We start from the raw sequence: 24,529 nt of genomic DNA on the forward strand, positions 1-24,529 counted from the left end.
GCTGCAATGAACATATGCGTGCATGTGTCTTTAAGGTAGAACAATTTATATTCATTTGAGTATATACCCAATAATGGGATTGAGGGGTTGAATGGTACTTCTGTTTTAAGTTCTTTGAGAAATCACCAAACTACTTTCCAGAATGGATGGACTAATTTACATTCCCTTTGTGTGTTCCCTTTGGAAAACAAGTTAAGAATGCTTAAAGTCTTGACCTTGAGTTAATGGTAAGATAGTGCTTCCAAGAGCAGAAAATAAGAGAGAGTAATTTGTTTGAAGTGGGGGTGGGGGACAGGAAAGAAATAAGTGATTTGGATGTGGGAATGTTGATTTTTGACATAGTATGGCTTGGACTGATAGTATTGGAAATGTGTAATCATTGTCAGGAACTGGGGATAGGGGAAATGGAAAATTGTTCTTCAGTGGGATGAAGTTTCTGTTATGCAAGATGAATACGTTCTAGATGTCTGCTATACAGCATAGTACACATGGTTAACAATACCTTATTGTGTGCTTTAAAGATATGTTAAGATAGATCTCATGTCAAATGTTTTTACAAAAAAATCTCACAAATGAACATAAGGAAATTTTTTGAGGTGTTGGATATGCTTAGTACCTTGGTTGTGATGGTATCATGGGTGTATGCATATGTCCAAATTCATCAAGATACATGCATAAATGTGTGCAATTTTTATATCTCAATTATACCTAAATAAAGCTAAAAAAACAAGAGGACAAGGAACTGAAGTTGGAAGAAGCCTGTGTTTGGCTGAGGGGTGGATGAGGAGATATGAAAGAAATAGTAGATGAGGAGATATGAAAGAAATTAGAGAAAAGATAAACTAAGATGCAGGCACAACTGAGGAAGTAAGGTTTTCAAGACAAAACCAAGTTCCTGTGATAACTGAGAAAAGGTAATTGGAATGAATAATTGATATTGAAACTTTTGAGAATGGGTGTTAGTTATGCTGATGGAATAGAAGCCAGGGGGTAGAGTTAAGGCAGCATGGCAAGGTGTAGAGGGCATGAATTTTGAAGTGTGACAGGCCTGAGTTGGAATTCCAGTTTTGCCACTTACCAGCTGTGTCAATTAGGCCATGTTACTTAAGAAATGATAAAGGGGGTATTACCACTGACCCCACAGGAGTTTGAGACCAGTGTGGACAACATGGTGAAACCCCATCTCTACAAAATATTAAAAAAGCTAGGTATGACGGTGCATGCCTGTAGTCCTAGCTGCTTGGGAGGCTGAGGTAGGAGGATCTCTTGAGCCTGGGAGATGGAGGTTGCAGTGAGCTGTGATTGTGCCACTGTAGTCCAGCCTGGGTAACAGAGTGAGACACTGTCTCAAAAACAAAACAAAACAAAACAAACCAAACAAATGCCCTGATGGATAAAGAGCCTAGATGGGAAAAGATGAAGAATTTAGGATTCAATGTACAGGAGGAAAAGTTAGTCTTAGAAAGGAACATATACTTCTTTGGTGACTATTTGGAAGGAGAAGAGCATAAACGTATTTTTAAATGCAGAGAAAGGCAGCAGTAGCTCTTTTGAAAGAATGTGTCTTCTTGGTGAAGGAACAAAGTCGTTTGCTATGTGAATCAATGATGAAGATCAACTAGAGAAATTTGAAAGCATATCACAAAAAAGACTACAGATGTTAATAGAAAAGAATAAATAGATTGCTCATCAGGAGTGAGAGACAAGCAACTGAAGTAGGGTCAGGATAGATTTCACGAGAATTTAGGAAAATGTAGACTGGTAACCCATTTTCTAAGAATAGTAGCAAACCCTAGGGAGCTGCTTCAGTTATCCAAGTAGAGGGGCCAGAATCTAAGGTACGTCGTGATGAGAAGATTGAGAAGAATTTGAGATAAATCAATAACATGGCCAAAAATTGGCTGAGTGGCAGTGAACTGAAATCACTTTTCATATTGACTCACTAAAATTTAATCTACTATGGAGAGGGCCTTTATAAGCTTTTGAACATCTAAAGAGTTGCATAGGAGCTCCAGTTGATTATTCCCAGAAATTCATGATACGTAGAAGGGAGTAGTTAGGTCTTGTATAATGTGATAAAAGTGCAAACAAAGCAGAAACGATGAAGCATGCTTTAATCTCAAGGCACTCATGAAGCCAGGGCATGTTCCAGTGCAGCAGGGACGCACCCTAACATGCAGGCATGTTGAAAGATGTAAGTCTCCTCATGGACCTCTGCTTGAGTAGAACATGGTATGGTCATTCCTTTAGCTCTCTGAACCAGCCTCCAAGGCTAGAAAATCTTTGACAGAGAATCGTGTAAAATGTAATCAATGTAAAATGAAAAGAAATGTATGACTTTTGAAGAACTTGATTTCTTAAACTTGATAGAGGAGAAATCTCCTACTATTTGGAGTCAGAAAAAACCAAAAGTTTTCATCACAGCAGAAGACCAATGGCAGTTTCTGAATGGAATGAACAGCCTTGGAGTCAGGGGTAACAACATCAGCACTGGGAATCTGCGGTGGGATGCATGCCTCCTAAGGGACAGTGGGTGTTGGTGGGTTACAAAACCTTAAAGCCAGTTAAACCTACTGTGCTTCCTATCTTTGTGATCCTTATTCATTTGTTCATTGATTCATTCATTTGAGTACTTACCATATGACAGACAATAATGGATCAGGTACTTGAGATTAACAAGGCCATCATTCTCATGGAGCTTATATTTCTGTTGGGAGTGGGATTTGAGGGAGAGAACACAGTGACTCCTCAATCTGAAATATTTTTTATGGGTGCATGTGCGTAGGCGTGTGTGTATGTATGTGTTTTGAGTGCAGGTCTAAGTGTGTGTGTGTGTATGTGTGAGAAAGAAAGAGAAAAGAGAAAGAGAGAGAGAGGTCAGAGAAAAAGAGAGGAAGAGAGGACAGAATGAGAGAGAGAGAGAGAGAGGTACAGGGAACAGGTAGTAACTGCATTTCCCTGGCCCTGCCAATTTCCATATAAGGAAAATAACTACCAAATTAAATATCTTTGTGGGACTACTCTTGACATAATGAAGTATAAGTTCATGAAATAACTTTTTTTCCTGTTTTGTATTGTCTAAGATTTCCTTGTTGCTTATCAAAAAAATTTGATATTATATGGTCAGGATTACTGTGCTGAGCTAGATACTCTCTTAATGCTACTAATGGGATGATAAATTCGTCAAAATCTTTATGGAAAGCAATTTGGCAATATATATTAACTATTAATACGTTCATGTCTTTTTAATGGGCAGTTTTAAGGAATTTATCTCAAGGAAAATAATCTATGATGTGGACAAACAAATGTTCATCATAGCATCACTAATAACAGAGATAAAATGCTAAAAATTTAAATTACATATGAATAGAGAAGTGATTTGTCTTGTTATGGACATCTACAGTATGAATATTATGTAAATAATTAAAATTATGTGCTCAAGGAGTTTTTAATGACATGGGGCAATGTTTATGATATATGTGTTATAAAAAAGAACAAGATACAAATTTTTATATTTTGTCTATTCTTAATATTTAAAGCAGTTCTATAAAATTAGACAGAAGAAAATGGGCCACAATACTTTATGCTTTAAGCATTTTCCACGATTTGTACGTGTGACTTTTATATTCAGAATTATCAACAAATATTACTTAAAAAAAACCCTATGTTAAAGCAGGAGCTAAATGCCTCTATAATTATCCCACAAACCACTGGGTCCTAATCTGCAATGATCTGGAAAATCAACCCTTACACATATAACCATAATATCAATTCAAATTTTTGCTAAGGATTCACCAGATGGCTGTATTTTAGTGCTATGAAAGCAACTTTCTTTTCTGCTTTTCTTTAGAAAGTTTGTTTTTACCTTTTTTACATGGCAAGGCCCATCCATAGTAAATGCAGTAAAGTGGTAGCAATGGCCTTCATTAGGCTTTGGTTTTGTGGGAAATGATTTTAATTAAGTAAAGAGAAAGCACGGGACATGCTATTTTAAGATTAGGGAACATTTCTTAAAATGTGGCGCTGAAATCTTTTGCATCAGAGTAACCTCTGATACTTGCTAAAATGCAGATTTCCCAGCCTACTAAATCAGAATCCTAGGATGGGCCCCAGTAAGGTATATTTTTAAAGATAAACCCCAGGTTATTCTCCTGAGACTCTCTAAGAACCAGCAGCTGGGGAGGTTTGAGGTTTAGAAATTCTTGCACGGGATCTGAATGCTCCAATGTTAATAAGTAGAATTAGAACTGTTTTTCAATTGCATAAACCAAAATACAAAACACATTGCTTCTTAGATAAATCAGAATTGGAGGATGGGGCCTACCTACTACTATACTGTAATCTTGTTAAAGAGGTTTACATTTGGGAATTTATTGAAAGAGCAGATACCAGTGGTCAGTAACATTGCTAGGAATAGTGGTAGGGCGAGTGTATAGGTGATTTGCTCTAGCTAGAAAACAGCTGTCACAAGTTCCATTTCTTCTGGGATATCCTTTAAGGTGGAATGCTTGGCAAAATCAATGTACATCAGAGTCCATAACTCATAATGAAATAGGCTTCCATGGGGAACTGTTGTACCCTGAAGCATGAGCACTAAGTCGGATACACTTGTCACTATGTGGTACGGCCTGATTGTTTGTGTCCCCCAAAATTTATATGTTGAAACTAAGTCTCTGAGGTGATGGTATTAGGAGGTGAGGACTTTGGGAGGTGATTGGCCATGAGAGTGGAGCCCTCATGAATGATATTAGTGCCATTAAAAGAAGTTCTACAGAGCAGCTTTGCCCCTTTTACCATGTAAGGTCACAGTCAGAAAGTCCTGTCTATAAGGAAACACACCTTTACTAGGCACTGAATCTGCTAGCAACTTGGTCTTGGACTTTGCAGCCTCCATAACTGCAACCAATAAATTCCTGTTATTTATAAGTTACTCAATATATGGTATTTTGTTATAGCAGCACAAACGAACCGTGAAACTATGTGTCTGGAATATGAAAAGAACTTGAGAACTTAGGTTTTTCTTAGGTACAAAGGAGATAATACTAGTACCAGATTAGTGATGAAAACTGTTATGCAAAATATTTAGCACAAGCCATGTTATGTAGTAAGTAGTTCTAAGTGTTTACAATGATGACTTCACAAGAACTTAGCTGTAAAAGTTTGGGAAGTCAGGCTTTTCTAGTTGGCTTGGAAGATCATGTTAGTTATCAGACAAGCCAGGGATTTTGAGTAACCCCAATTCTTGAGGGGAAGAAAGTAGAGTGGAAGAGGAGCCAAAATTACTAATAGTCCTTCATCTGAGCTAAATTTTTGATATCTGTTGGTTTTGTGGAAAATCCAAACCTAATGTCATTTATTGAAATTCACCGTCTCGTGGATGGTCCAGGACTGAATTGAGTTATATAAAATATCATTTGTGGAGTGATAGTCATTTGTATACCTTTTCCGTTCAAAACAAAGTCAAAAGTCTCTCTCTCTCTCTCTCACACACACACACACACACACACACACACAGCCTTAACCCTGGCCACCTCTATATTATTTCTGGAATCCCAGATTCTATAAAACTATTTTAGTTTCTAACAGATGTCTTGGTCTTTATGATGGTCACCACCATGAAACACAGTTACTTTACGCTTTCTTGCCTTGTTCATAAATATTCCCCAAGTAAAATTACTTGTTACACTTTTCCCATTTAAATTTGCATTGGCTAAGCGAGAGGCATCTCTAAAGATTGCTCAATTTTAGGAAAATAACCATTCCCAGAAACACAAACAAGTCAAATCAAGATAGTTACCAGGAGCAATTCTTTATATTATCCAGTTGCACAACACACTTCTTGAATAAATGACATATCCTAATTTAGGATACATCACCAGATTCAAGTCAGAGAGTATCCTCTGCCAGTCAATAAGAGTGCGGGTCACTGGAAGATCCCTTCGTAGAATTTTTCTCAGGGCTTCATTGGATAACTCCTGTAATTCTTCCAAGACTGCAGCTTGAAATTTGTTCTCTTGCTCTTCCACAAGCCTTGCAAAACTTAGAGCCAGTTGAGCTTGGTTAACTATTTCCAAGCTTTCTTTCAGGTCCTTGGATATTTCAATATGAAGGTTGACACACCTGAAGAAGTGAGCTTGCACAAATATTCTTCCTGTTACTTGGGTTAGAAATGGGTTAACTTGGAAAATCCATTTAGATTTCCAAAGTCCGTTCCAGCACTCTCCTGTTTCATAGCTGTGATCTTCAATGCAAGCTATCAAGTACTCCTTACTTTTGACAGTTTTTCTCAGCACGTTGCAATTTCCTTTTGGATAGTGGTCATTCACATACAGTTTTAAGGTGCACAGAACAACAACTCTCAGGTATTCTGCTTCATTCTGAATGATACCATGACTTTGGATGTCTTTCAGCTGATTTTGAAGCAGGTCATATTTGAAAGAAAGTTTGCTTTGATGGTCAAAAAATCGGTAGTCACCTATTACATTGTGGTGAGACAGGAGTACCGGATTTCCATCTATGCAGAGTGGTACAGAATATTTTTGGCAGTGTTGGTGGCCTGCACACTCACCTTGATGGTGCATAAGTTTTTCATCACGAGTAAGCAGACAGAGATCATCAAAGGCATTTACAAATTCCCCTGGAGGTGCCTGTAATAACAGTCTGCGAATTACTCTTTCCTTGTCCGTCCTGCTCAGCACGCTAAGTGTCATGTTTGGTTGCAACAGAAGCAAAGCTTCTGAAATGAAGAGTGTTCAAAGGATAAGAAAACATTCCATGAGACACCTTTCCCATCAAGATGTTAACATTCAAGCCTGAAGGTTATTATGTCTATCCATGAAAGCAGGCAGTCTGGCAAGGTCTGAGCTTCCTGATGAGGTCATAAGAAGCTTTCCTTGTGAAGTGTGGAACCTCTGATGATATCACAATGGGAATTCAGACCAAAAGGAAAAAATGACAGTCATCTGACAGTGTGGTGCCCAGCCAACCAGCTATACCTCTTTTGAAGGTTTTAAGAACTTAGCCTCCTGAACAGTCTTCTTCGAAAGTGGTGTGTCTCTGTGTGCATTATATGTTGTCAGGGGTCTAGAGAAGCAGCCCGAAGTTTCAAGAGTGACAGCACTTTGCAACTTCAGGAATCACAATGGTGTTGATTTATGCTCAGGCTCTCAGAGTAGCTGCCCAAACCCACTGGAAGCATATTATGATGAAAGGTTTGAGGGGTTTAAACAAAATAGTAAGAAATAAAAGGAGATACAATGGCAGTTCATGGAAAAATGCCAGACATCAGGGAAAGCTGCGTTTTCAAATATTGTGGGTTTGGAGATGGTCAGAACGTAAGAAGCCAAACAGTTTCAAGGGCAGGGTAGTGCAGGTACCACATCTTGCATACTGTTTCTATGGTTAAGTGTGAGCTAGCTTCAAAGAACAAAGGCAACAAACCACTGTGTGTTCTCTGCTTTCTCCCTAGAAAAGTGGTAACAGCTGATGAGTATCAAGAAATTATTTTCTGAAAAAGGGCAGAGTTAATTGTATCTGGAATCCCTGACAGCACCTACTGGGGAAAGACTTCTAAGTGAGGAGAAACGGCTCTACAGGTCATGAAACTATGGAAATGAGATATCCATTGAGAACTTCTTTCTGCCCCTCTTCTTCTTTCTCCTAATTATCCTCTTTACTTGATGCTGTTATTCTTTTCGAGGAGTTCTGAATTTAAGTCCTCTTCATTTAAGTTGAACTGCTTTTCCCTGTTTGTTCTGAGCTTTTCTAACTTTCTCTACATTCTGGTATCTTTTTCTTACGAGAACATGAGCTTTGCTGTATTAAGTCCTAACTATTAAATTTAAGGAGATCTCATTAATTCATTCTAACAATCTGAAACTTAGTAGTTTTGCACAATTTTTACATATACCTTTTATAATTTTAGTGATAATTGTCATTATCTCATTTTGATCTTAGTTTTTCAAATGGAAGTGTCCTAGTTTTTGTAGTTTATCTGTCTATGATAAGTAAGCTTTTTAACATTTTTTTGTTTTCTCTTTCATACAAAATATACACTCACCATGGTATTTTTGTTGCTTTTTGATGGTACTGTCTTGAGTGTGTGTGTAGCTGGGCATTTGACTAATGTAGTAATAATAGCCTTATTAGTCATGGTTACTATTTATTGAACACTAAGTAGCAGAAACTGTGTTCAGTGGCATATTAGGAATCCATCTAATGCTTCCACCTTCCTTAAGATTCAGGGTTAATTTGCTCACCTTTCTGGATGAGAGAACTAAAACAGAGAGGTCAGGTGAGAGGTGATCTTGAAATCTAGCTGCCTCCCAACTTCATGCCTTCAGGCAATAGATTGTAATAATGTTTTAATGTATTTTCTAAGTAATGACTTTACTTCTCAAATTTTAACTTTAATTTTTTTTTTGTATTTTTACTGTGCTATGTCCTTTCATACCTTTACTATAGCATAGTAACTACTTAATTTTGTTTTTTAAAAAATATTTATCATACAATTATACTATAATTTACTTTAAACATATTCTTTAAAAATAAAAATAAGTACAGTAAATCAAATGTTTCTTTAGGAATTTTAAATACTCAATGACTTTCTATGAGAATTTCCTTAACTTTTTTGTGCTTCATACATGGTTTTTGTCAAAGATTCAGGATGACTTTAGAGGTGGAAAAATTAACCTAGAAAAAACTCAGAAGTTACTTGAAAAATTAGATATTCGGTGCAGTTATATTCATGTGAAACAGATTTTTAAGGTAAGATGATGTCCACCCCCTGCCTATCCTGTCCTAGGAGGAACTACTTAATCCAATGTCAGTAAATGTCAAATAAAGTTTAGTCTCTTAAGAAGAAAAGCAATTAATTATACTAACTATATTTACAATCAAGATGGAGAGCATTTCGGTAGAAGGTAAAATTAGTTGTTGAGAAAATCTGAAATAATACCAGGATATCAGTTTAGAATAATTTCCTGAGCATACAGAAATGCTAACATTAAACCTAGGATTGGATGTCTAACTACATCAAAATAATAATGGTAACTGTATTAGATGTTAGTGATTTATAAAAAGAGTGGAGAATAAGCCCAAAGTTAGCAGAAGGGAGGAAATAATACAGATTAGCACAGAAATAACTAAAATAGAAAAGAAAAAAATTAGAAGAAATTGAGGAAACTAAGACTTGTTTTTTTGAAAAGTTAAATAAAATTGACAAATACTTAGTAAGAGTAAGAAAAAAAGAGAGAGGAGTCAAATAAAATCAGAAATGAAAGGAGAGCCATTACAACAGATCTCACAAAAATGAAAAACACATAGAGCAATCATACCCCATAAAATTGAACAATCTAGAAAAAAAAGAGAAATTTCAAGAACCGTACAACCCATCAAGACTGAACCAAGAAGAGCTAGAAAGGCTAAACAGACCAATAACAAAAAGGAGACTGAGAGGCTGGGTGCAGTGATTCGTGCCTGTGATCCCAATGCTTTGAGAGGCCAAGGTGGGAGGATCACTTGGGACTAGGAGTTTGAGACCATCCTGGGTAACATAGTGAGACCCTGTTTGGAGACTTAATCAGTAATCAAAAACTGCCCAACGAAGAAAAGGCCAGCACCAAATGACTTCACAGGTGAATTCTACCAAAGATTTAAAGAAGAATTAATACCAATCCTTCTGAAATGCTTCTAAAAAATAGAAGAGGGAACACTTCCAGTTTTATTTTATAAGGTCAACATCATCCGGATACCAAAGCTGAACAAGAAAACAAAACTTTAGGCCAGTATTCCTGATGAACATAGATGCAAAATTCCCCAACAAAATAATAGCAAGGAGATATACCTAATGCTAAATGATGAGTTAATGGGTGCAGCACACCAACATGGCACATGGATACATATGTAACAAACCTGCACATTGTGCACATGTACCCTAAAACTTAAAGTATAATAAAAAAATAGCAAATCAAATTTATAGCACTTTAAAAGGATCATATTCCATGACCAAATAATATGTGTCCCTGGCATGCAAGGATGGCCCAACATACAGAAATCAATCAGTGTGATACACCACATTAACAGAATGGAGATAAAAATCACATGATTACCTCAAAAATATAGAAAAAGCATTTGACAAAATTTAACTCCCTTTCATGATAACTCTCAATAAATTAAGTATAAAAGGAACTTAACACAGTAAAGTCCATATATGAAAAGCCTACAGCTAATATAATATAAAATAAACTGAAAAGATTTTTTTCTAAGATCTGGGAAAAGGCGAGGATGCCCACTCTCACCACTGCTGTTCAAGATGGTACTGGAAATCCTAGCCAAAGCAATTAGTCAAGAAATGAAAATAAAAGGCAATTAAATTAAAAAGGCAGAAGCAAAATGATCTCTATTCACTGATGGCATGATCTTACACGTAGAAACTTCTGAAGATTTTGTCAGCAAACTACCAGAAGGCCGGCTGTGGTGGCTCATGCCTGTAATCACAGCACTTTGGGAGGCTGAGGCGGGTGGATCACCTGAGGTCAAGAGTTCGAGGCCAGCCTGGCCAATGTGTTGAAACCCTGTCTCTACTAAAAATACAAAAATTAGCCAGACGTGGTAGTGCATGCCTGTAATTCCAGCTACTCAGGAGGCTGAGGCACGAGGATTGCTTGAACCTGGGAGGCAGAGGTTGCAGTGAGCTGAGATTGTGCCACTGCACTTCAGCCTGGGCAACAGAGCGAGAGTCCTCAAAACAAAAGCAGCAACAACAACAAAAACAAAAACAACTACTAGAAATATTAAATTCAGTAAAGTTGCAAGATACAAAATTACTATCTAAAAATTTGTTGCATTTCTATTCATTAACTATGTACTATCCAAAAAGAAATCAAGAAAACATTTTCATTTACATTAGCATTAAAAAATATATAATGCTTAGGAATAAATTTAACCAAAGAAGTGAAAAACTGGCACACCAAAACTGTAAACCATTGATGAAATAAACTTTAAAAGTTACAAATAAGCAGAAAAACATCCCATGTTAATATATCCATACTACCCAAGGTGATCTATAGATTCAATGTAATCCCTACTAAAATCCCAATGGCATTTTTGTTTTCTTTTTACAGAAACAGAAGAAACAATCCTAAAATTCATATTGGAATCAAAAAAGACCCTGAATAACCAAAACCAATCTTAAAAAAGAAATATAAAGGTGAAGGCATCACAATTTTTGGTTTCCAAATATATTTAAAATACTGTAGTAATTGAGGCAGTATGGTAGGGGCATAAAAACAAATATGTAGACCAATGGAACAGAATAGAAAGCCCAGAAATATACCCCTTCATATATAGTCAACTGATCTTCTACAAAGGTACTAAAATACATAATGGGGAAAAGATAGTCTCTCCAATAAATGGCACTGGGAAAACTGGATATTCGCATGTAAAAAATGAAATTGGACTCTAACCTTATCGCATATGCAAAAATCAACTCAAAATCCATTAAAGATTTAAACTTAAGACCTGAAACGATGAAACTCATAGAAGAAAATAGAAAAAAAGCATTTTGACATTGGGCTTGGCAAGAATTTCTTAGATATGATTCCAAAGGGATAGAAACAAAGACAGGTAACAAAAACTTGTCTAAAAATAGAAAAGTGGGATTACATGAAACAAAGTGGCTATTGCACAGCAAAGGAAATAATCAACAAAAATGTAAAGCCAATTTACAGAATAAAAGAAAATATTTGCAAGCCACATGTCTGATAAGGGATAGTATCCAAAATTGAATCCCACAACTCAATAGAATGGAAACCCCAAGTAACCCGATTAGAAAATGTGCAAAGGGATTGTATAGACATTTCCCTAAAGAAGCTATACAAATGGCCAACAGGTGTATAAATAAGTGCTCAACATCACTAATCATCAGGGAAATGCAAATCAAATCACATGAGCTATCACCTCATACCTGTTAGAATGATTATTATAAAAAAGTACAACAGAAAGATGTTGGCAGGAATGTGGAGAAAAGGGAACTCTTGTATACTATTGGTGTGAATGCAAACTGGTACAACCATGTGGAAAACAATATGGAGGTTCCACAAAAATTAAAAATAGAACTGCCATATAATCCAGCAATCCCATTTCTGGGTATATACCCAAAGGAATTGAAATCAAGAGAGATTTGTACTCCCATATATATTGCAGCATTATTTTACAATAGCCAAGATATGCAAGCAATCTAACTGTCCATTATGAATGAATAAAGAAAATATAGTATGTACGTACAATGAAATATTACTCATCCTGAAAAAATAAAGAATATCTTGTTATTTGTGACAACATGGGTAAAACTAGAGGACATTATATTAAGGGAAATAAGCCAGACACAGAAGGACAAATAGTGCATGACACCACTTATGTGAGGAATCTAAAACAGTCAAACTTATAGAAGGAGAGAGTTGAATGATAGTTACCAGGGCTGGGGGAGGGGAAAACAAGGAAGTGTTAATCAAAGGGTATAGTTTGTGTTATACAGCACAAATTAGTCCCAGCGAGCTACTGAACAGCATAGTACCCGTGATAAATAACACTGTGTTGCATATTTAAAAGTGTAAGAGGGTAGATCTTAGATTGAGTATTCTTATCACACACAAAAGTAATAAAGAGGGTCCAGGTGCGGTGGCTCACGCCTGTAATTCCAGCACTTTCTGAAGCTGAGGTGGGCAGATTGCCTGAGCTCACGAGTTCGAGACCAGTCTGTACAACATGGTGAAACCTCGTCTCTACAAAAAATACAAAAAATCAGCTGGGCCTGGTGGTGTGTGCCTGTGGGCCCAGCTAATTGGGAGGCTGAGGTGGAAGGATCCTTCGAGCTCAGGAGATAGAGGCTGCAGTGAGCTGTGATGGCACCGCTGTACTCTAGCCTGGGTGACAAAGAGAGACCCTGTGGGGAAAAAATAATACAGAGGGCAGAAGGAAACTTTTGGAAGGAATGGATATGTTTATGGCATAGATTGTGTTGATAAAATCATGGCTGTATACTTATCTCCAAACTCATTAAGTTGTATACATTAAATATATATAGCTTTCTGTGTGTCAATTATACCTCAATAAATTGATTTAAAAAATCAAGAAGGAATACGTAATCTGAAAACATATGTTATTTCACTTATTCCCCAAAAGAAAATCATCCAAAAATTATCTTTGTTTGAAGAAGAACTAGTAGGAGGGAAACCTGGCTCAATTCTGTCACTAGATGACAGAAGGAAAGATCATTAACAAGATTAGGAAAAGCCGTTTTAGCTGAGATTTGTACTAGGAAGATGACAAATTTCTTGGAGAATCAGGCAAGAAAGCTAGACTGGCCAATCCAGATCATTAGGAACCTTAAAATCCTGCATATGATTTTGTTTTTTGAAAGTGAGTACTCAGATAACACAATCTGTGTTGAAGTTGTTATTGGTTACACAAACTGGGAAAAGTCTGACGTTTTACCCTCCTTGCAAACTAACAAATTAGCCTGATGTAGCTCCATGGAAGCTGGTGGAAGCAGGCTTGTGGGTCAAAAAAAAAAAAAAAAAAAAAAAAAAAAAAGACAGCTTATTACTCACAGAAATGACAGTTGTCAGAGTATTAGCATTTTGATGTTATTTCCCCAAGCCCCAGTTTTTAAAGTGTGGTACGAAGAGGAACAAGTGACACACACTGAGTTGCGTTACAGAATAGGTACCTTAAGCTTAAGGAACCCGGGCCTTTTATGGTGGGCAGTAAGCCTACCTGATCTTTGCCCTGTAGGCTGTCATCATTATTACAGGGAACAGTAAACAAAACTGCTTTTTTTTTCTCTGGAAGGAGACACTACCTTTACCAAAGCTGTTCGCTATACAAATGTCCTTGAAAATCTAGTATGGAAGAAAAGCAGTCAATACCTCTCCTCAGAAAACACATAGAAACACAGGAGACCTATGGAGAATTGTCTTCCAACAACCACTTCTCTCAGTAAGATTTAGTCTTCAAGTTCACAAACCACAAAGAGGAGGTTAAAAAAGAAAAGCTGTGCTTCTCAGGAGACCCCAGTGAAAACCAAAGTTGCAGAACTGTTTCTCTGAATCCAAGCAGTGCATGTGGCCATAACGTATCAGAATTTTAATCAATTCATGGCTAATACCACATTCAAAGAACACAAGTTTTTATGAACATCTTTACATGTAGGATTTTTCCTCCGGCAGTATCTTCCAAAGGGAGAAAAGCTATTGCTTCTCGAGTTAATAAAATTTACATTAAATACAAAATAAAAATAGTAATATATTGAAATCTGTATCAAATGTGAAATGTTGTAAATATTATTCAGTGATTATCAAGTTTCTTTATGTTATCTTCAGGGCAGAGATATCTGAAGTGAAATTTAGTAAAATACATGCCATATTTAAAAGCATTACATAGAATGCTTAACCATTATAAAAGTACAGAAATGGCTCACTAATTGAAATATATGATTATGGACATGAGCAGGCCTGAAGATGTATTGTTTAGCAAAGCGTTTTTAGAGTGGCTATAAATATAATATTAATTATAAAAATTAGAGAGGCAGAGTTTGCTAAGAATACTTCAAAAAACCTTCTTAAAATAACTGTAAGTACTTTAGAAGCATAAATTACATATAAACAAAGCTGATAATCATGATAAACTATTCTTATCTATTAACATAATTCTAGAACCACTAATTTAAAACTTTGTCGCCTTAGGCTAAATTGCCATGTATGCATTAAAATGTTGATTAAGTAGAATCCTTAGGGAAGGTGTATTGGTTAGCTGTATTTTATGGATAGTTGAAGATTAAGCTTCTTACGCATTCAACTCACTTGCTTCAACTCTTGTTGCTGAATTTTTCTCACTTTATGGATGCACCTTTTCCCAGAGTAAATAAAATGAGTCCTAATAAATCTTTCGTGACCAAAATCTTCTAGTCTCTCAGAGCACTAGCGATTCTTGGCTCTAAGACATCCTAGCTGTTTACTATTTGGCAAGTTAAAAATCTCTCTGAGCAAATTTCTTAATCCGTAGAATGGGACTACTAACATAGCTATCTCACATGATTGTTGTGGATATTAAATAAGATATTATGTATGAATATACCTAGTACCAGGCATGACACAAAATAGGTGCTCAATAAATATATGTAGATGCTGCATCAGTTAAGTATACACAATTGAATTACATTTATTCATTTTCTAAGTAGCTGACATAAATTCTGACATGAGTTTATTTTCTTACAAGGTGACATTTTATTAAAAATTTGAGTAAAGAAAATATAACTTTATGATCTTGGCAATATATTCTGAACTTCTTTCTACAAGATTAATTATTGATTCATGGCGTAAGCAGCAATTCTCTAAGATTTTTTTAATCCCTTTACTAAAAATAGTCTATTGCTTTTATCATGCAATAGTCTTTATAGCATTTAAAATATTTTATAGGAAATACGTGTTATTTCAATACATAGTATGAGTGTTGGATTACACTTTCGATTGTTGGTTGAGCAAGATAGTATCCTTTGTAATTTCAGGATTTTTTAAATTGGATTTGCCCTGAGTCTTCAAATTCTCTAAGGAATTAATAGGCACTATTAAACCTATAGTATGTGCTGACACTCTGTAGGAAACTCTGAATTGTAAAAAATGAATAAAGTGTTATCTCCCTTTTAAGGGCAGAAAAAGGAATGCAGAAATTACTGTTTTATAAGTAGCTTATAATATATCTCATGGGTAATACAGGGAATCTGAGAAGAGACTGTATTTAACTTGGGCTTTTATAGAAGATGCCATGATGGAAGTGGCATTCTTTCTGGACCTTAAATAAGAAGCAATATGTATGGAGTATGTGCAAAGAGTGCATGGAGAATAAAAAGTAATCAAATATGACTGGAGTACAGGATGCATGAAAGGAAGTGGTAAGAAAGAGTTGCAAATGACAGTTATAGCCAGATAATGGAAACCTTGAATGGTAGACCATGGAAATTACATTTCCTTTTGTAGGCAAGGGGTACTCACTGAAATTTCTTGAGTAAAGAAATATTACATATTTTAGGATAAATAACATGGCACTAGTTAGAATGGATTGGAAGCTAGTATTCAGAGAGAGAGAAATTGTTTCTCTACTGATTCTGCCCTACAAATCTGCTACCTGGAATCAACTCAGTCACTTACATTCTGCTTGGTTCCACCTCAAGTTTATGGCTTCTTACCTTAGTTGGTCCTCCACAACGTAAACTTTTAAAAAGTCTCATCTAAAAAATAAATAGCACCATATCCTCTTCTAATGTTACATTCTCTGTTTTAACAGATAAACCAAAAGAATCCTTTACATTTCTTTCTCCACTTGTTCAATGATCCATTGCAATCCGTTTTGCTTTCATACCTATCTCAAAAATCTTTTTAGGTCATAAATGCTAAATCCACTGGTTAGCCTTTCTGTGCATTTCACTTATCCCTCTTTATAAAAAATTTCTTTGTTCTGACTTCTATGACATCATTCTCTCCCAATTTTCTCTTAAAATCTGTGACCAATCCTTCTCCTTCTGTCCTGTGACCATTCCTTCTACTCTCCTCTTAAAGTTGAGCTCTTTATATCCTTTATTTTTGCATTACAAACTTCCTGAGCTATCTTATTGACTCTTAATGGCTACTTCTTAAATAGGAACAAGTTCCAAATTTTCTATCCTGAACGTCGAAGACATGTAAATAGCACCATTTGTTCATCATCTGCCATAATGTAGACACTGATTAGGTTTTGCACTCATTTTATTAAAAACATATAAGGAAGTTATGGTTAGCTTCTTTTTACACATAAGGATATTGAGCGTAAGAATGTTGATATAATTTCTTCATATCTCACATAACAGTAGAAACTCATGTTTGGGTCTGTCTGACTCCAAAGTTATTGTACTTTCTTCTATAGCGTATTGTTTTCCTCTATCCCGAACCCACAACCATTTGCCTACTGGCTTTCTCTGCTTAGATGTCATCTCAGATGTACTTCAAATTTAATATGTTTAAAGTGAAACTCATCTTTCCCTCTTAAACTGTCTTCCCTCCTTTATTTCTTTGCTTGGTGATCTCAGCACCGTTCTCTCAGTTATCTAAGCAGAAATTGAAGAGGTTTTCAGACTCTTCTTCTGACCCTACCTTTTTAGGTCCATATACTTGCTACACCATGTCAATTGCTCTTGAACTACTTACTACTTATTGTGGTCCTCAGACCAGAAATGAAGCTGATTGCCTTTCAACAAGTCCCAAGGTGACTCATATGTACATCAAAGTTGTAAAAACCCTACAGATTGGTTTGTTTTACATCCCAACATCTACCTTCTACACTGCTGCCAGAGTAATCTTTCTAGAACAAAAATCTATGTGATTTCTCTCTTAAAACTAATCAATAACTCTTTATTCTTTCCAAAGAAGTCTAAGTTTCTCATTGTGGCTTCCGAGGACCCCTGGGATTCAGCTGTGCTTCCTGCCTTATCTGCTCCCGCAGCTTCACCAACATTCTCTCTAATTACACTCTTCTGTTTTGTACTTTGTACCTTCATTTGCTCTGATCTTAACAGATGGAATTAGCCCCTTTCCTCCCTAATTTCAGGCAAATATCTTCCTTCTCATCTCTGAAGATTCAGCTCCAGGAACACTTTTTCTATAAAGATTATCCTTTGACCCTCCAAGAAGAATTGTCCAACTTTCCTTATTGTGTCTATTATCTATAAAATTTATTTTATTTTTAAAATTAAAAAAAAAATTAGAGACAAGGTCTTGCTCTGTCACCCAGGCCAGAGTACAGTGGTGTGATTATAGCTCACTCTAGCCCTGGACTCCTGGGCTCAAGGGATCCTCCTGCCTCAGCCTCCAGAGTAGCTGGGGCTACAGGCACGCACCAATGAACCTGGATAATTGTTTTTTTTTTTTTTACGTTTAGAGACAGGGTCTCACTATGTTGCCCAGGGTGGTCTTGAACTCTTGGCCTCAAGTGCTCCTCCCACCTTGACTTCCCAAAGCTTGAGGATTGCAGGTGTGAGCCATTGTGCTCAGCTATAAAGATTACATTTTGGCACCTGTACACTTCCATGCCTACTTTCTTTTTCTAGACTATCTGCTTCCAGAGGGCACTGACAATATGTTACTTTTGCATCCTTCTTACCCAGTATAGTATCTGACTCATATATTTGGTAAGGAGGAAAGGGAAAAAGAAAAGGAAAAAGACAAAATTGTCAAACAATTTAAACTAGTGTCAGAGTTTGGGGAAAAAGAAAGTGGCAAGTCATATCATTTCCTGTAATATAATTTGAATTTATTTAGGCTTTATTTTTAGTGTAATTTTAGATACAACTAACTTTAAAATGCTGTATCTTACATTAAAAGTAAATTCTGTTTTGATAAATCAGCTTTCTCATCACATTATTTATTTTAAATAACATTTCATATTTTTACTAGCAAACTGAGCATTGCAAATGGAAAATGGTGACAACATGGAAAGCCTTCATTCTGTTTTCTGAAAGTGTACACTCAGAATGACAACCAATAGAATTATTTTGTATTTTTTTTTCCTTGTTTATTCAATCATTCATTTAAACATATAGTAATTAAGCTCCTACTCTAGGTAGGTCCAGTAGTAGGCATTAGGAATAAAAGGAATAAAATATCTACCTTCATGATGTTCATGGTCTTGAAGTATATGGTGTATTTCTAAATATACAAGACATTGAATGAATTGTTTGGGAAAGTGCTTTTTGTAATGCTTTGCAAAGAATAACCACTTAAGGAACATTTTTTAAACAGGAGAAAAATGATTTTATTACTCTTATTTTATGTTGTACATTTAATGATTAATATGAAACTTTTTAAAGGTGGTAGTGAACCCTGAGGTGGGGCCTGAGATTTTGCATATCTTCTGGAATATGCATTTTTAAATCTCTTTTCCTATCCTCCTTAAGTCTAGGGAGATACTTAACTTCTTTATCTAATTATTGTCTAAATGCACTTATTTCATCAGATTCATAAAACTGTTTGGGTGGTAGGCCACATTCTGAATATCTTCAGTCAGGCATTTTTTTAAGTCTGAGGATACAAGAAACAAATGACAAACTCGCTGTCTGAGGCAATTCTAGAATGAATATAGAAAAAGGCTGTCATTCCAGTCTAATAAGGCCTGTAAGAGAAGAAAGTGGAGTCTTCTAAGAACCCAGAGAAGGGATATTTAATGCAACCTGGGGAGGAGACACAGAGGACCTAGGAAGATTTCTGGAATGGGTGACACTTTTTCAAGGATTGGTAGAAATTGGTAATTTAAACAGAAAGGATATTCCAGAAAGAAAAACAAACAAACAAAAAACAAAAAAACACATCTGTACCATAGCAAGAGATGGTTTGGTACCTGTGCTGCAACTAATTCAGAGCACGTGAAGTGTGAGGTGCAAGGAGAAAAAGAAATCATCCATGACATTTTAGATGGCTTTGGATGCTACACAATACAGCTGGGGTTTTGTCTTGAAGACAAAGGAGGTGCAGTGAGAACTTTAAGAGGGAGTTGAGATGGTCAGATTTGCATTTTACAGAATTTATTTCTGCATATATACTGTTAATCTGTGTAATGGTATACTGACTTTTTTTCTTCCAACTGCTCCTCTGGGTGGTCTTAGAGTTAGTTGAAAATCCTGGTCTACCTGTGTGGCTGGGGACAATTTACCTAAGATTTTTGTGCTTCAGTTTTCTCTTATAGGGGAGTCTAGTACGTTGGCAGTCTGAGCTGCTATCATGTGCCTCAGCACTCAAATTGCGCCTTCTTATTGCTTTTCTTCCCCCTGCTTCCCTTGATCGTGATTCTACCATGTCCTGCTTTTCTTCCCCATTGTTACTTGCTCCTTGTTGCTTTCCTTTTCCATTCTCTTTCTACTAAAATTAGATCTTCCCCTCTTCAGTGATACAACTCTCACTATTTTGTGTGGTTTTCATTTTTCTATAATTTGATTAACATTTGACTTTCAATTCTTCTTTGATTTTGATCAATTATAGTGATTCTTGGGATTTGTGGAATTTTGTTTGGACTTATATCTCCAATTCTTTTTAGTATAAGATGGCAACTTTGACCTTTTAGAAGAACATGAGACAAAACAAATTATCAGAGAACATTTCAGACGACCAAGCTTATACTCTGTTTGAAAGTAATAAAACTTTCATTATTCAGTGAATAATGTATATTTTATTTTATGCTGCTGTTCAGTAGAATAATAATTTTTATTTATATAATTTTCTATAACCAAAATTTTCAGGAATTACAGGCACATTTTAAATTTTGATTGACTTGCTTAAGATTTTATGACAAATAAGGAGTGGGATAAGGCTAAAATGAAATTAATTCTATAATATCCACTTCCATGGACCTCAAAATCAAGAATTTAAAAACAGTAACTTGAAGCATGTTATTTAAGTAAGGTAATGAACAATATGCATGAATTACTTTAAGATTATATAATTTTAAGGTGCTATCATTGTTTAATAAGCTCTGGAGACCCAGCATCTGATTTGACAACCACAGATCCCACCATGACACAATGCCCCTTCAACACATGCTTCTTGCATTCAAGCTGTTTACAATGTAACAAGAGAGTTAAGATGTTATAAAAAAGCATTTTTTAAAAAATTAAATCTCCCTCTTAGCTGAAATTCCTATTTCCCAGTTTATTTGTTAGTGATAGTATAGTTCTACTAGTTTTTCTAATTCTCCCTGAGCCCAGTCATTCCTGAATTATTTCTCTCATTTGTCTAAAATTTCATTGTGTCAAATCCTTCTGAATTCTCCCTTCATCATTTCACTGAGGTCTGTTCTTTAGTGTCTATTCACCACCTCCCACTTGAATTTCATCCTATCTGCTCTCTTACCTGCAGTTCTCTATCTCTTCCAATTGGAAATGCACAACTAATCAAACCAATATTCTATTTCTGGTATTCGTTTTCCTATTCAGAAATTCCCAGTCATCCTGGTACTTTTAATAACTTGCCTTTTCTCATAAAGTTCAAATATGACCTTTTGAATCCACTCTTTCTTATTGGAACTCATCTTGTTTGTACCTGCCCCAAATCCTTCAATGATTACTCAGACTCCACTTCCTCAAGGTATTGCATAACTACTACAGCTTCTGCAGTTTACATTGATCTTGAATGCTGTCTGAATATGTCTGACTCACTCTGACATACATGGTCCAGGCTGCACACCAGTGGCATGAGACTACACACTGCCTGGTATGGTTTTAAGAAGATATTGAAGTAAAGTGGAACACAAAAATGAAATGTGAAATTGAAAGACAACCTGGAATCCTCATTTTCTCCCACACTCCTTTCTTTATCCCTATAACCACTGGGTTTCAAGAGTTAACTAACCCTTTTCCAATTTTGACATCACTCCATGCAGCTTTATATATTTTATCTTCAATAAGAATCCAATGTAAGTTTCATCTTCAAGTATAAATTACTACATATTACATAAATACTCTAATATTCATTTTATGTATTTTTTATACTCACAATGTGAGCCCACCAGTCATTTTTTTAGTAGGACAACGACAGGCTGAAACAAGGAAGAATCACCATAGAAGAATTTAGAGCAATTTATCGAATTATCACGCACAGAGAAGAAATTATTGAGATTTTCAACGCATATTCTGAAAACCGGAAAATTCTTTTAGAAAATAATCTGATTCAATTTCTGACACAAGAACAATATATAGCTGAGATGAGTAAAGTTATTGCTTTTGAGATCATTCAGAAATATGAGCCTATTGAAGAAGGTATGTTTGCATTTCAAACTTTTATCAGAATATTTATATGTGAAGTATTTTTTTTCAAAAATTATTTTAAAGCAAAGTATTTTTATGAATTACGGTTATCAAATTACAGTTTTTGGATGGGTCAAATATCTTTGGGAAAATATATTTTATAGAATTGATACCTTTTAGAATGCCATAGTATGCAACCATGACATCCTTTGCTATACATTGTTCAGCTCCTTTCTTTTAACTGCATCCATGTATGTCTCAAGTGTTCAGAAATGAGCTTGGAGGTGAAAGTAAGACAACAATTCTATTACATGTACCCTATTAGAAGAAAGTATCTTGAGCTCATGAATAAGATAAAACCCCAGTTATAGGTGGTCTTCCATTTTAATGCATTATATTATTGAAAATATGTATGAAAATTCAATGTGCTAAATGAAAAAAAATTCTAAGAAGAAAATATTATAAACTGATGAATTTTACTTTGTTTATAAATATAATTATCTACAACATTTCATAAATATATATACTTTTCGCTTGTTCTTCAATTTTGAACACATAGTGATTTGGTTTAAATTAAATGACCATTTAGGCTAATGATCTGTCATAGAATTTGTGATCTTTGTTCCATCTTTCAATGGGTAAAAACACTTCACAGTTTTTCATTTATGTTCATTTTGAAATAAAATCATAAACACGTAATACAATAAAATAATCATATATGGTACCAAACCATTGTTAAAGCACAATGTTTGACCTTACAGAAACTAACTGATAGAATAGCTCAAAATACTCACCTAGGAGGGGCGTATGAAAGTTCTAGTTTTGCCTCTTTAAGTTGGTTTAGGCTACCAATGTTTAACACATGATAATGTAGGTTCTAACAAAACCAAACTTATTTCTGCATTGGATCATACATTGATAATTTATTCAAATATTTATCTGTAGTAACCAAGTATGGTTTTGGGGGCTGAAGATATAGTGAAGAATAAGGCAATTAGGTCTTGAATTCCGGATGGGTTGGAGGAAAGCTGACAGTAAATAACGAAGCATGTAAAAGGATAACTTAAGAGAGTGCTATGTGATATGGAAATACAGAGCAGGGAAGGTGATGGAGAGTAAATGACCTGGGAGGCCTAGTTCAGGTTGGGTGTTCAGAAGAACCCTCTCTGAGAGTGTGAGATTTGAGCTGAGACTTAAATGGCAAGAACGGACAAGTTATATGACAAAATGGGAGAAGTGTCTAAGGTCCAAGAAAGGGAAGCATTAAATCTGAGTTGAATAACTGAAGGAACAGGAGGACTGTGTGGTTAGAACTTTGAGAATGAGGGGGAGATGAATTTGGAGAGACTGGCAGAGATCAAACCATATAGGTTCTTATAGGCCACAATAAAGATTTTGGCTTCATGACTCAGTGCCATGCAAAGATTTTGGAGGGTTCTCAACATTGTAATGGTGTCATTGAGTTCAGTGTTAGTGACAATTTGGTCTCAGCACCATTAAGTTTTTGCAGGTTTGCAGCAAGGTAAAGAGCTTGTGCCAGAATACTAAGCGACTATATCACTAAGCAGAACTGATGAGTTCAGTTGACTTTTTTTTTTTTTTTTTAATAGCAAGACTTTCTCTAAGGAAGTAGTGAATTGATTTATGTTCTGGCTCAAGCTCTTTATGTCATTGCCAACTGGAAACAACCAGTTTACAGATGAGCACTTTAAGTAGCACTGATCTAGAGAATATTACCAAAAAAATTACTTTGGCACTGTAAACTTCAGGTGGTAAATTAAAAGATACAAATGAGATATTGGGATGGTGGCAGTGACACTTTGGAATTGTGTTTGCATTTTAACTACAATATTATACTGTTCATCCATTTCCTCTTTTGAGCCTTCACCTGCCTCAAATACTCTCCAACACAGCCAAGACCGTGCATTTCATTTACATGATTATTGATCACTTTGGTGTCTTATTAAGGCCAATTTGAATTATGATCTTATAGTTCCAAATGCTGCCAAGTTCCTCAGCCTCATCCCTCATTGGTATGTGACATATACCAAATGAGGTTTTTAAAAATCCATGTGATCAGTCCTCATTTCAAACTGGTAGTTTTTAAGTGAACAAAATGAGTTTATTTTCTATTCCATTACCGAAGATATTTATTTAATTATTCAATAGTTCAAAAGGGTAAGCCAATTACTGCTAATTAAACAGGGAAAAATAATAAATGTATGCAAGTCATTACTGTTACAATGAATGATTAATTTGCTCCATACACTTCTATCTTCCTAAATTTATATGGCTTTGAAATAGAGGTTTTGTATACCTATAAAAATTTTATTTATTTTCTTCTAGCTTTTATTTTTTAAACCAAAATAGTAATAGCAGTTTGAATGCTGTCTTCTTCATTTTTACGATGTCATAAACATTTACTTACATCACTATATTTTTATGATACATTATTCTTAATGGCTGCTTAGTATTCTATCATATTTTGAGCTTTAATTTGTTTATTCCCCCGCACTTATCTTGCTTTTTATAAATAAGGCTAATGTGAGCATTCTTGTACATCACTGTCTGAGTCTCTACTTCTGTAGGATAAATTCCTGGAAATAAAATTCTCTGCCAAAGATCACACTGTAATCAAGGGAATGCTCATGTCACCTTTTCTTTTTGGCTAAAATGAACTATCAATAGCAATAATAGCAACTAAAAATT

At 35.5% G+C, this 24,529-nt stretch overlaps 2 protein-coding genes across 4 annotated transcripts in view; one reads left to right on the top strand and one right to left on the bottom strand.

Annotated features, from left to right (window-relative positions):
* Positions 1-5,790: 5,790 nt before the first annotated feature.
* Positions 5,791-6,867, bottom strand: CAPZA3 (capping actin protein of muscle Z-line subunit alpha 3). The gene has a single exon (XM_003265573.3). The coding sequence runs from the start codon at positions 6,708-6,710 to the stop codon at positions 5,811-5,813; it is 900 nt and encodes a 299-aa protein (XP_003265621.1). The 5' UTR covers positions 6,711-6,867; the 3' UTR covers positions 5,791-5,810.
* Positions 6,868-6,922: 55 nt separating this feature from the next.
* PLCZ1 (phospholipase C zeta 1) overlaps positions 6,923-24,529 on the top strand; it is a 53,100-nt gene continuing 35,493 nt past the window's right edge. The window contains exons 1-4 of one of the 3 annotated variants that reach the window (XM_003265572.4): positions 6,923-7,048; positions 7,469-7,617; positions 8,643-8,766; positions 21,601-21,832. In XM_003265572.4, the coding sequence (XP_003265620.1) occupies positions 7,607-7,617; positions 8,643-8,766; positions 21,601-21,832 (367 nt within the window). In that variant the 5' untranslated portion in view covers positions 6,923-7,048; positions 7,469-7,606. Of the gene's footprint in view, positions 7,049-7,468; positions 7,618-8,642; positions 8,767-21,597; positions 21,833-24,529 lie in introns of those variants that run through there. The other 2 variants (XM_012502337.2, XM_030804525.1) reach the window with 2 other exon arrangements.

Source organism: Nomascus leucogenys, chromosome 23, assembly GCF_006542625.1.
Source record: "Nomascus leucogenys isolate Asia chromosome 23, Asia_NLE_v1, whole genome shotgun sequence".
In the NCBI taxonomy this organism is placed as follows: Eukaryota; Metazoa; Chordata; class Mammalia; order Primates; family Hylobatidae; genus Nomascus; species Nomascus leucogenys.